At 50.6% G+C, this 13,157-nt stretch overlaps 1 protein-coding gene across 1 annotated transcript in view; it reads right to left on the bottom strand.

Moving 5' to 3' along the window:
• Acoxl (acyl-CoA oxidase like) overlaps positions 1 to 13,157 on the bottom strand; it is a 335,479-nt gene that overhangs the window by 237,991 nt on the left and 84,331 nt on the right. The window contains 1 exon segment of the mRNA XM_048810372.1: positions 4,452 to 4,486. Coding sequence (XP_048666329.1) covers positions 4,452 to 4,486 — 35 coding nt within the window.

Below are 13,157 nucleotides of genomic sequence, written 5' to 3'. Positions count from 1 at the left end.
TTGCTATAGCAGCATAAACAGACTGAGACAAATGTCAAGCTTATTTTGCCAAAAACAAACAAAAGGAGAGAAGTTTCAGTTACTACAAAAACGTGAAGGAGACTTGTAAAGAAGGGACTTAACTAGAAACTCTCATCCTTCATCTTCTTCTTCCTGAATGAGGGGAGAAGTAGGTGGCAGGCTCACATCAGAGGGCCAGAAGAGCCACCACCAGGCAACAGTGGCCTGCAGGCTTCTGAGAGAAAAGGCCAATTCCTCCTATACCCACAAAGAAAAGGTGGGACAAAGGACATGGAGAAGGAAGGGCAGATGGCACAGGCCTGATCCACAGATGGCTCTTCAGGGACACTTCCACAAGTGTCATCAATTCCTGGCAATTAAGGAGTTCCCAAAGGTGGGTTTCCTCCCCACCACAAACTCACAGATGCCTCAGGACTTCCTGGAGTTTTAAAATAAGAATTCTTTCTACTTCAGAAACAATTTTCGGAGAACACATCCTTTGGTAATGAATGCCCTCCATGTCTCCATAGTATTGAGGATGTCAGTCCTCAGTAGCCCTCCGCATCGTGGCTTATGTGCGTCAGACAGCTTTGCTTTGACAGAAGCCCAGCCAAGCTCCAAAGTCATCTCTGAGCTACTACAATCACTTTCTACTCATTTTTTCTGTTCCCAAAGCCCTCCGACTCATGCAGGTGACACAGCTGCCTTTGTGACTGCTCACTCTAGAGGAAGAGGGTGGTTGGAGACCACTTCCTCTAAGGAGCCTTGGCTCACTTACCTCCCATGTGTCCTCTCGAATCCTCCCGTGTGTCTGCTCTGCTTCCCTAAAGAGTAAGCAGCTTGCAGCAAGAACCGTGTCTCAGGTTCTCACCAGTGCTCCAGATAGCCTCTGGCATTCGTTCAGCCTAGGTGGCAGACTGCACCTTCCACAGGGGCCACTGGGACCTCCTGCCTCACATGCTCCAAAGTCATCAGCTCCCTTAGCTAAGAGGAAAGGTCTCCACTTCCTCTCTTAGAATACAGGGCAGTGGGGGGCAGGGGCTACAGCTCCAATCAATGCAATAAGGTGATGCTTTGTGACTTCTCAGACTGGGTCACAGAAAGGAGGTAGCTTCCACCTGCCCCTCTCTCTTTCTGGGACACTCAGAGACAGTCAACCACTGTGCCGTGAGGAAGCCGGGCCAGCCCATGCGGAGAGCAGCAGAGACTCAGCCACAGCCAGCGTCTCCCACGGGGCATGTGAGTGAACCAGACTTTGGATAACGGGGTTCTCCGCCCTCCAGCCTCCAGCAGAGGCTCCAGACTGTGAGGCGGGGTGAGCCACCTCTAGGGCGCATCCGACCTTGGGCCACAGAGCACGTGAGCATGACACAAGCTTAGTGACAGGCAGTCACAGCGACAGGAGCAGGCTCCGTGACTTTAGCCACAAGAGGAGCAATTCCAAAGCCCTAAGCTCTCTGAAAAATGGCTTGTCAGCTGTCACCAGCTCCTTCACTGTAAGGCGAAGGCTTGACATGGTGGGCCTCGGGGCCACTGTCCTCCTATACCTGCCGCTAAGATGGCCAACACTTTCAGAGTCATACCAACTGCACTCAGGCCTTCTGGGAGCCTGACACAGCCTCAGAGCTTTTTCTATAATATACACTTTCCTCCACAGCCCCCAGGATAGGTACATCCAGGTAGGAAGTAAGAGAGGATCAGAGAGGGTAGGGAATTTGCCCAAGACAAACTGGAGAGCAGATTGCAGAGCCTAAGATGAGAGATACAGGTGACTGTCCGAAACCACTCAGCTGGTGAGAGGCAGAGCGCACGGGGCGAACCCGGATGCTGCTGACCCTCTTGACAGCCAGTGGCTATTGGCCAACTGATTTCTTGACAGAGTGTCATGAAGGAAATGCCTCAAACCAGGGAGGTTGATGCACACACCAGGGACCAACCTGAGGACTCAGAATTGAAATTTCCCTCCATGTTCCCAAGTCTAAAGTCTGAAGCAACATCAGGACCCCAAGGTTGGGCAGGGAAGTGCCCACAGGGCCCCGAGGGCTGTACACCTTCCCCTGCTCACAAGAGCCGACTCTTGGCTCCTGCAGGCCACAGCTCACAATGTCCACTTCTCTGCGCTGCCTTCTGACCACTGTCTCCCCACCACATTTCTCAATCAGGTCATGCTGCTCTGGGGAAAGAGGAACCAAAGCAGAAGGTCCATGACAACTTGGCACCCCCGGGCAGCATGCTCCTTCCAGAGCTCAGCAGCACCTCCAGCCCCAGGAGGAGGCAGAGCCAGCCATGCCCAGTGGAGGGCAAGAAGGCAGTTTCCCTTCCGAGGGAAGATCAGGTTCAGCCCAGGCAGGCGTCTCCACCACACACAGGGAGCTGGTGGCAACATGAACGACTTCAGGCCTCCCCTCTGGGTTCTGGAGGGAAGACAAATCTCTGCCATCGGCCTAGTCGTGACAAGAGCAGGGACAAAGGCCCCAGGCAGCCTGCCCCTCTCCAGCTTTGCCCTGCTCTTCCATCTTACCCAATCCTAAACCGCAGGGACCAAAGACCTTCAGCCTGGCAAAGTGCTAACGAGAAGGCTTTATTCTCAACCCACCTATAGACTGAGTTTCCACACAGCCATGACTCTCCACAGAGCCACAGGAAAGCAACCCTAGGCATCTCGGGAAGGAGCCCTGTCTCGAGCGCCATCTTGGCTTTCTTAGAGGAGGGGCACCTTTGGCTCCTGCCTTGAAACGGGCTGCTCCCTTCCTTGACCTGCAGGACGCATGTAACAGAGAAAAACCGAGTCCAAGAAAAATCAGCCTCTCCTGCCCTCTCCCTCTCCCCACCCCCTCACCTTTCTCATTCTGGAGCAGTCCACATTTAGAACACTCTAGAAAAAGAGCCTCTTGACAGTTGCTGAGAGAACACTTCCAACCCCTCGCCCCAGAATGACACACCAGGTATCCCATCAGCTTTGGGGTCCAGCGTCCACGCCATATTTGCTCAGGCACCTCCTCCCCGCAGCAGCCTGGCTATGTGACAGGGAATGGCAGGCCTCTGCAGGATAATGTGCTCCCACAGGTGCAGGGATCGTGCACACAGCAGACCTAGAAACACAGGTAACTGAGGGCGCTGGATACACTACCCTAAGAGGTGGCACCTTGGTGTTGGAGAAAATAACAGAAGAGGAAGGTCGCTCTCACGTTCCTACCCTTCCCCTGAAGCAGGTGGTAAAGCTGTCTTGGATGGGGCCCTGCTAGGACCTGGCAGAGCATCTGGATGTCTGAAGACACAGGAACAGGGAAGAAAGTGAGCAAACAGGAAGCCAAGGTGCCCTGTTATTACCATCAGATCACACCCACTTTCCAACGTTGTCCCCACTTCCTTATGAAGGCTCCTGTGTCATCCATTAAGTAACCTGGTAGGCCCCCTCCCATTACCTGTCTGCCATTGTGTGGCTCAGCCATGAACCTAGTGATGGGTAGGGGAAGACATTTCTTTACCCCTGCACAATCATGAGCTTCTCTGAGGCAACTTCTTCCTCAGGCCCTGGAAATGTCTGACATGAACAATTTTCCTCCCACTCACTTATCCCAGGAGTCCAAGGCCTCACCGGCCCTCTGCCTTCTCATATCTGCACAGAGCCTGAGTCTGTCTCTCTGGGTCTCAGTGATTGTCTGATTCCACATTTAAATTGAAACCATACATACAATTTGTTACAGGCATTTTAGGAGGTGAACTTGTAACCCTCTGGGTTGTTTGTGCAGAGTTTGTGACAATGTCCCTGAGCCCCAAGCCTTTACCCAAAGGTGGTACTTGGGAAGGCCATGAGCACAGTTTGTCAACACTGCCTGTCGCCCTTCATTGGGGTTGGCTCTTACTTTAATTCAGTGTATAATACATGATGATGCCTGCAAACAGAAAAAGGTTCATTCTAGAATGCCCATTTGTGGTAGAAGACTGCATTGGTAGTACAAGAAACAAGCATTTTCATAAACTTGATGCAGTTGAGACCAAAGTAGAAATCCTGCAGCAAGATGAAAATGGAGGCTTTTTGCCACTGCCAGACGTGGCAAGACAAGAGGAAGAGGCCCCGTGGGGACAGGGACGGGGCTCTCCTGGCCTGGCCTGGCCTAGCCTCACACGCAGGGCACCTCTGATTTTGGTTATTACTCTTAGGCAGGTGACATTACCCAGAAACCACTTCTGTGTCTCTGCTGTGGAGCTTCCCATTTTTGTGTTTTAACAGAAATGTTCTACCTACCACCAGTTTTGCATAGAGTCCTTATTCTTCTGAATAGCAATTTGCTCTTACCAATTAAGCAGCTAGGACAATTTCATCAGTGCCATTAACATCATGGAAGAGCAGCCACCAAAAATAAACTCATAAACCCTAGGACTGGAACAAATTAAAAGCTCCAAACTCATAAGCACATTTCTTTAAAAATAAATAAATAAAGCTTTACCTGTGGCTATAGCGAATGGCTATGGTCAACCCAAGCTGTAATGAAGAAGAGAAAGAAGCATAAATTAGTTAATATCAAGGACCTGTTGATTCACAAGAAAATTAACTTAATACAGTCAAATATTTCTTAAACGATTCCTAAAATGCTCTGTTGCTAATACTTCATAAATAGCACATTTAATGATAGATCTTTAGTTTTGACTTTGCTTTTAAGGGATCATTGTGTTTTGAAAAGGTCTTAAAGAAGCCTAAAATATTTCCTTATGGGTTAAACAAAAGGTGTCCTTCATCAGGAAAGACTTCCCGAATGGGGCTCTTTCAGCTCTGCGTCAGCAGTGGAAGGACTGGAGGCAGCCTGTGGCTAACTGCAAGGTTCACATTGGGACAGCAAAGCCACAGGGGATCCCTCACTGCCTCCTAGCCCCAGCAACATCAGTGGGGTCCAGGCCACCAAGGAGATGGGCCCCCTGGGAAAGGTCCAACTCAAGACCCAGCCCTGGGCACAAAAAAAAAAAATCGAGCCTGAAATGCTAAGGTGACGTCAAGAGCCCATGCAGGCCACTGCAGAACACAGCAGCAACTGCAGGCTGAGGTGAAGCTGTGACTTCCTCTTTTCTCTGTAGGGGAGGGTCATGGAAACCTCCTAAGCAAATGTGGGGGGTCAAATGCTAAAGCCTGGGCCACAGCTAGTTCACACAAGGTCGACGATAGATTCTGAGACTTTGAGCCTCAGTTTCCCCATCTGTACAATGATCAAATAATTAACTTCTCACAAGAAATGTAAGCATGAAGCAACTTTTCTGCATCGGTGTGTGTGTGTGTGTGTGTGTGTGTGCGCGCCAATCCCCAACAGATAAGGAAAACTCTACAAATATTTATTTAGCTATTGCTATTAGCACAATATATAGGCAAAACTTTAATTATGAAAATGTTTCAAAATTTAATTATTCCACTTGTTTTTAGAACTTTGAAAGTATTTCACCATGGAACAGGCGATCATCACTGCCCAACAAGCTTTATTCACATAGGAGCCTCACAGACCTGTCCAACTGTCGCACTAGGAACTTAAAGCTCACAGCAATTAAGAGCCCAAGGTTGTCTATAATATCATTTCTTTGCAAAAGGTCTAAGTTCCACCTTGAAATCCCCAAACATCATTTGTGGTGTTTTTGATATCCCCCATTGGTGGGGGGGCATGTTTATGGCACTGGATGATGCAAGATGTCAGGCGGGACCCCAGGCAGGGGGCGGCTGGGACAGGCAGGGCAGAGAGAGGAGGAGGGAGAACAAAGTAAAGGTTGAGGTAAGAAAGTCCAACGCCATGGTCCAGTGGGACAAACGGCAGAGTCCCCGGATGTTGTTGGGCTGGCTCAGCTCCATAAAGACTCCCCGAGTGTGATCACTGCAGGCACCCAAAACGCAAGCACCAACCAAGGTGAGCCACCGAGAACCAAGGAAATCGCGCTTAAGTTTACAAAAATGATGTGCAAAAGTGAAAGCCTGGAAGAACACATCTAGTTGATTTCATAGCACACTCGCCTGAATGTATTCCATTATCTATCTCAATTATGCAAGGAATCAGTTTTCTTTGAGATTTCAGCAAATAGAAGAGAAAGACGCCTCAGGGACTGAAGAAGAGGAGGAAATTACTTTGGGAAAGAAAGAAAAGCTGAAACTGAAGCCAGAGAGGTCAGGATGAGCAATTTGCAGATTTTACATGCTGCGTCACTTTACATTTCCTGGGGTTAGAAAGTTCTGGCTGACAGTTGGGCTAATTATAAGATAATTTTACTGACTGAATATTTTGATAAGCTTTGGAGTACAGTTTAATGGGTGGCTTTTCCACAGTTGAAAGATAAGCCAATGCTGGAGCAGGGAGAGGAAATGAGGGTGGGAGGGGAAGAATTAGAAAAGCAGAGAAAGTGATCCTGGGGCAGCTGAGCTGCGGAAAGGGGCTGGGAGGTAAGCCTTTGGCAAAGGTGAATTTCAATGAAGCGTTTTTATTCATCTTTTCCTGGCTTCTGAATCAAACGTATCTGATTTTATTGTTGCTTTTAAAAGAACGCCTTTATATGGACAGCACTGTGAATCATGGAAACTCCAGTGGACAGGGTCAGTTCACACCCAAGGCCAGACCAATCAAAGCCCCCTGAAGCCCTCGGTGTATGCAGGCCATGCTAGGGACCAGGACCGGGGGGCACAGGCAAAAGGCCCTGGGGCTACACTGGAAACAACTGGACGTGGACCGGAACAGATTTCAATGGTCATTCTGGAAACGTGGCTGAAACTACACATAGAAAGCACTGATCCAACCAGGCAGCCCTGAAAAGGGTTGGAACAGTACAGGAAAGTTCTTGTGGGTCTCACTTTGAAATCACAGACCCAACAGGCTGATGAGGCAGTGCTGTCCTCTGAATGGTGAGAGGAGGAGCCTGAGCCTGCTGTCTCATTCCCACAGAGGAAGAGGGGAGGGGAGGTCTCTGAGCTCTGGACCTTAGCAAACCCAGGGGAAGGCAACGGCATGACCTGCTGAGAGAGGATCAGAGACGATGTTGCCGTAGCATTCAGAACAGCATCCGCCTCTCTGAGGCCCCTCACCCTGCTAAGATGCACCAGCAGCTCAGAAATACCCTTAAGTCTCGCGCACGGGCACCCAGGCACATTCACACACGTGTGCAACATCTGCTTGTGCACACTCATGTGCAGGTGCACACTTACACATACACATCTTCCATACTTGAACATGTGCACACTGCTGTAGTTCATATGCACACACGTGCATGCATGTGCTTGCTCACATGGGCAGGTACCATCACACGGGCACACAGGTTCACACATACACACTCACAGGATGTGTATTTACTTGCTTATGCACGTGCCTCAATACTGTGGCATTCAGAGCCGCCCTTGCAGCCCCTCAGACAAAGGGAGGCCTCAGACAATTGACCCCTTTGTTGCTGGTCTCAGCAGGGACCCCGGAGAGGGGAGAGAGGCCGCGGTTGACCCCTGACCCCAACCCAGCCAGGCTGAGGCCCAGGGACAGGAGGTCAGTGGAGTTGCTGCCCTCCCTGGGGAAGCCCCCTCAGGACCTATACAAGTGTTGCCAGAACACACGTAACCAACAGCAACGCTGAGTTCTTCTTTTTTAGATTTACACAATTTGTTAGTCACAAAATTAAATCACAGTTTAATGGCAAAGAAAGAGTAATTTAGCATTTCTCAAAATCTCCACCAGCTACAAAACCCCTTTTCCTGCTGCTTCAGGCTGAAAATGCTCCTTTTCTGGAACAGCTGGCCGAGGCAGCTGTTTTGTATCAAGTCGGAGGGTTTTCGTAAGGCCCAGGGAGCTCAGACAACAGGCAGCCCTTCCTGCATTAAAGGGTAATCTGAGAATAATTTGCCATAAAACACCCAGAAGTGCTCCAGCTGGGGCCAGATACTGAGAAAGCACCACGCAGATGATGCAGATCTTGTAAGATAATAATAATTTTTAGAAACACATTTTTGAAACATTATAAATTTTTCTTAAAGAAAGGAATGATTTAAAGGATCACAGAAAGCGGCCAGGAAATTCCCTTTCATGTCCACGGATGGCCACTGAGCGCCTCTTCCACAACAACCGCTGGTCCCTGTGCAGCTGGGCACTGGCTGCATGCTCGAGATTCTCTCTCTCTCTTTCTCTCTCTGTTTACACACACACACACACACACACACACACACACACACTCACACAGGCTGACCAGCCACCAGGTGAGAGGAGAGACTCCAGGAAGTGCAGGCCCCACAGTCACCCAGCTGCTAAGTGCAGCTCTGAGTCTAGAACTCCCCAGACCAGGGTGGCACACCGGGGCCCCAGGATCCATGCTGCAAGGGCTTCAGGACTGTGACCAGAGCCAGGTCCTTCCTCAGCCACCAACCAGCCACTCTCCTCTGGCACTCCCGGTTCTTCAAGAAATACTAGCAACCAGGGAGATTATTACAAAAACTCCCACATTTTAAACTACTTTGAATATTTTTCAAATACCATTTGAGCCAAACAAAACATGTCCGTGGGATTCAGCCAAGGGGGCCACCCGTCTGCAACCGTGCCGGGCGTCTCTGTGCAGCCATGCACCCCCCCTCACCCCCAGGGTGTTCAGAGCCTCGAACCTGAACTCACTCGCTGGTGACAAATCTGGAAAGAGCCATCCTGCTCCTTGTAGGGCTTTCCCCTTTCCTCCTTATGGGAGCTTTTTATACTTTTCTTTTCAAGGGTCTAAATATCACAATATCACAAAATAAACACAAGAAGGAATTTTGTTATTTATTTTTTTCTGCACTTCTCAAACTGCTTCTTCCCTGCCTTTTACAGAAAAGAAACATGAAGGGGAGGAGATGCAGAGCACACCCCAAACAGAGCCACCGAGTGGAAAGACACACAGACAGAGCGTGGCACGAAGAGAAGATGGCACTCACTGTGGCCATAGCGAGGACAGAGCCTCATGGGAGCAGAGCCACAGCGGGGACAGTCTCCCACGCAGATCCACAGATGAGCGGAGTCCCCCACTCAGAGCCACATGGCAGACAGAATCTGATACGGATAGAGACACTGTGCAGGGAGATTCCACACAGCCAGCACCCGGACATGTCAGCCTCCAGGTCAGGTGGGCAGGGAGAAAGAGCTCCACAGAGCAGAGGTCTTGAGCCCCTTCCTGCTGTCCTTGCTTCTCCCTCCTACTGAGCCAGGACACTCCATGCCACCAGCGCAGCACCCTCCAGGGCGTCTTCCCCTCGCACCACTGTGCCTGATTCAGACAGATTAACTCAGACCTCACATATGTGGACCAGCAGCCTCGGCCTCTGGGGAAAACGGTGAGAAGTGCAAGTTCCCCAGGCCCCATCCCCCAGACCCACTGAATCAGAAACTCTGGTATCGGGCTTTCCTCCAGGGATCAGGTTTGAGAAGCACCAGTGACATTTGGAAAAAGTTTAGCAGAATGCTGGGTACTGCCCAAGCTGGTGTTAGCTGTCAGAGGTGGTGGTGGGGACGGTGGCACTCTTGCAACAGCTCAGAGAGCAGCACCCTGCATTTTACACCCTCCTAATGGCGTTTCAGCAACCTGCACTCAGCCTGGGGATCTCTCCATGGGCATCGATCCTCGACAGTGAGGGGCCTCCTCACTGTCCCATCGTAGAAGAGGACACCCAGCTTCGCAGAGGCCAAGGGCAGGCCTGGCAGCCCCAGTGGACTGCAGCCCCTTCTCTTCTGTCATTCCCACCAAAAGAGGAAAAAGACAGCAAGATGGGTCGAACAAGCGAAGTACCAACACATTCTTCACTTACTGAGTTTATTTCACAACGTTACTCTTCCCTGGAAAAAAGCACATTTAAGTTCTTAAGTTTAGGAAAAGAAGGGGACACATTGTGTGCACGTGTGTGTGTGTGTGGGCGCGCGTGTGTGTGTGGAATAAATAGGCTCTTCCCAGACTCTTCAGAAACCTAGTACTCCAGATCTGAAAGTTTTGAAGGCTAATGTGAAAGACAAGCTGCTGGACTAGTGGAAACAAATGTGGAGCCAACAATGAAACCAACATGGTGCTTGTCCAACCAGTCTAGGGAAGCAGGCCTCAGGTCCTCAGGCCCAGGTGACTGGAGACACCAGTGGTGCTCGGCCTCACGGCTGTCTCCTAGGAACCTGAATCAGGCACCACCTTCTCCTCCAAAGCTCCTACAGAGCTTGGAGGCAGGAGGCCAGGGCACCTTGACTCAGCCAAGACCAGGACAAGACCCGCCCCAGAAGCAGATGTCATCAACACTGGGATGCACTGGTGCCAAACCAGGGAGCAGTGGGGTGTGAAGAGTTTAGCAAATGAAAGACACAAGAGGAAAAGTCACTAAAAAAAGAATTCCAAGTACCAAACACGTGGGCACACACTCAACCTCACCAAAATAAACAAACAAAATGGACATGTAAACAGCAAGAGCACCGAGCTGGGGACAGCCTCGGGCAGCAAGGGCTCCCCAGGAGCCTACCTAATCCCAGCCCAGCCCACCATTTCTTAGCCTCGTGACCTGGGCCGTGACACACTCTGTGCTTCGGTTCCCCTTCCCTCCCTGGGGACCACAGTGTTCCTCACTCGCAAACTTGATGGAAAGGCTGAGCGACCTGCGTGCAAAGCCCTCCGCACAAAGTGAACGCTTGGTTGCTCTTAGCCACTGACATCTGCAGGGACCGGATGTAGGAAGAACAGCCCAGGGACAGTAGCAGGAGCAAGCAAGCTACTCACACACCACAGGCAGCTCCATGAGTCAGCCAGCTCTTCTGGAAAGCAATTTGACAAAATGTCTTGAGGAGTCATGAAGGCCTTGATACCTTAGATTGTCCCTACGGAAACATTCTAAACGAAGGGGAATCTAAAGACGCACACTACAGCTCCTGAGGAGAGGCAGACTGCTAATTAATGGGAGAAGAATTCCATCAGTTACACATCACTCAATAGTTTGTTGCCAATATAAAATACAGTGAAGAAGATGGTACAGCAACATGAGAAGCACGCTAGGAGGTAGTCTGAAGAAGCAAGAACATGAGTGACAGGCATTTCCACACTGAGGGACGACCTCATAAAAAGGAAGACCCATCCCTCCCCCACCCGCCATCCTCGGCTCACGCCCCCAGCCCCTCGCTGGGGTCAGTGCATCCCTCTAGCTGAGCAGCTCTGGATCTTGTGCCTCCCTGTTGCCACCTTCTTGAGTGTTACCTTCCCTCACAGGAAGGACAGCAGGAACTTCTAAAGGGACTGCCTTCCTCTAGCAGAAAGCCAGAGCTGAAAAGGCTTCTGGTTCTCTCTGTGGCCATGAGATGAAGGCAAGCTCTAGAGCCACCTCCCTGACCCCAGCTCTCTCTGACCACCCGAGCCTCTGACTCCACGCGCACACCACGTCATCCTGATCTCAAAGTGCAGAGCACTATTCCACCCTGCACATGCATCTTGGCGGCCTGCAGGGCCCTTTGCCCCCATTCACCTTTCAAAGCTCATTCACATAGAGCCCTAGACGCCACAGCCCCTGGAAGCCTCACGCCCCCCCTGGCTTTCATGCATCCCTCTCTGGCCACTTCTGCAGGGAACATGTTGGGGCTGCTGGCTACACACAGACCTCCTCCCACCACCCTGCACGCTCTTGGATGATGGGGATTCACCTCCCGCCCCGCATCTAGTCCAGGGCCAGACCCACAGTGGAGCTCTGTAGTGTGTGTTGAAATCATGGGATTTGTATCACCTCCACTTCCATGTGACACCCTAAGTCCCACGAAGTTTGCATCTGCCTCCTAGATGCTGAGAACTGACAGGACAGCCATCTCGGGGGACTCTGTGTTCTTGTGCTGCCCATACAGCTTCCTCACCATGAACAGGAGCCCCTTCTGCACAGAGTACCCGACGGCGCAGAAAGGTTTTCCAGTAGCTGGAGAAAAGATTACGGGTGCACTGCTCGGTGAAGAGCCTAACCGCTTTTTTAAAAAGTCAAGACAGAAAAGAGCAAAATAAATTCCCCAAATCTCAGGCAAAAGCCTGGTGTCTTCAAACTTGAACCCGACAGGTCTCTAACATGAATGTGGCCATCCCAAGGCTACACTCCAGTGTTACCACCAACAAAGTGGGAAGAGCTGTGTGTCTCTCTGTGTGAAAACACACCTTTCAATGCATCTGAAATATAAGGTTCAGATAAGAATCTGAGCCAGGTGGGAAGCTGGACTGAAATGTGCCCATGGGTGGCATGAAGGAGCATCTTCTGCCTGTCAAATATGATGCCATGCATTGCAGAAATAGCACTTCATCTAACTCTGTCAATAACTCTGATCAGGAACCATGCTATTCCCATTTTATGGATTGGGAGATAGAAGTTCAGCAAGTGTTCCCTGCCTGAGCTCTCAAGCTAGAAGATGATTGAACATGCGGGGGTGGCTGGGGTCAGAGTATGGGGGTTTGAATACAATTCTGAGCACTGGGAGCTTGACCCTGAGACAACAGAGAGGTGCTGAAGATGTCTGAACGAGGAAGTGCTTCTGAAAGGTTCACCTTGGCCTTTGCCTAAGATATACAGGAGGGGAGAGAGGCAAAAAGAGAACTTCCTGTCCAAAAATGTCTGTCATCCCTTGCTGATAAATAACCAATTTAGAAACAGACAATTAAATAAAGTCACCCCGCTTTGTGGGAATTGCTAGGGCTATCACCGTCCGTTGGCATCAGCCTGGCCTAAGCCCTCTAAACCTAAGCTGAGTGTTCTGGAGAGATGCTAAGTCTGCTGGGCGCTTGGCACTCCTCGTTGTCCAGTGTCGCTCCGTGCCTTCCTGCTGCTGGGCACACCCAGGACCAGGGCCCCAGGAAGAGTGCAGCAAGTGGACGGTCAGCACTGGAAGAACCACCTGGGGCTGGGAATGCTCCTGAGTTGTACTGTTCTTGCTGTCTTATGGTTTTCCCAGTTTTTCTCTTGAAAGCAGGCCATGGTTAAGGACTAGCACAGCATGGGTGGGTAAAACTCTGAGATTAAAACTGGTTGTCTTTCTTGGAGGAACCCAGGGAGTCAGCCAAGGCAACCACAGTCCCTGGAGCAAAAAGAGGAATCTCAAGAGAAGAAAGAGCAAGAGAGGGATATCCCAAGTCTGTGCCTGAACCCTGCCTGGGTCTCTGGCTGACCCCCAGACCATGTGCAAATTCAAAGCCACGCAGAA

The sequence above is a fragment of the Marmota marmota genome, unplaced genomic scaffold (genome assembly GCF_001458135.2).
Source record: "Marmota marmota marmota unplaced genomic scaffold, marMar, whole genome shotgun sequence".
Classification (NCBI taxonomy): Eukaryota; Metazoa; Chordata; class Mammalia; order Rodentia; family Sciuridae; genus Marmota; species Marmota marmota.
Note: the sequence above shows the minus strand (reverse complement) of the source record. Positions and strands in the feature narration are given on the sequence as shown.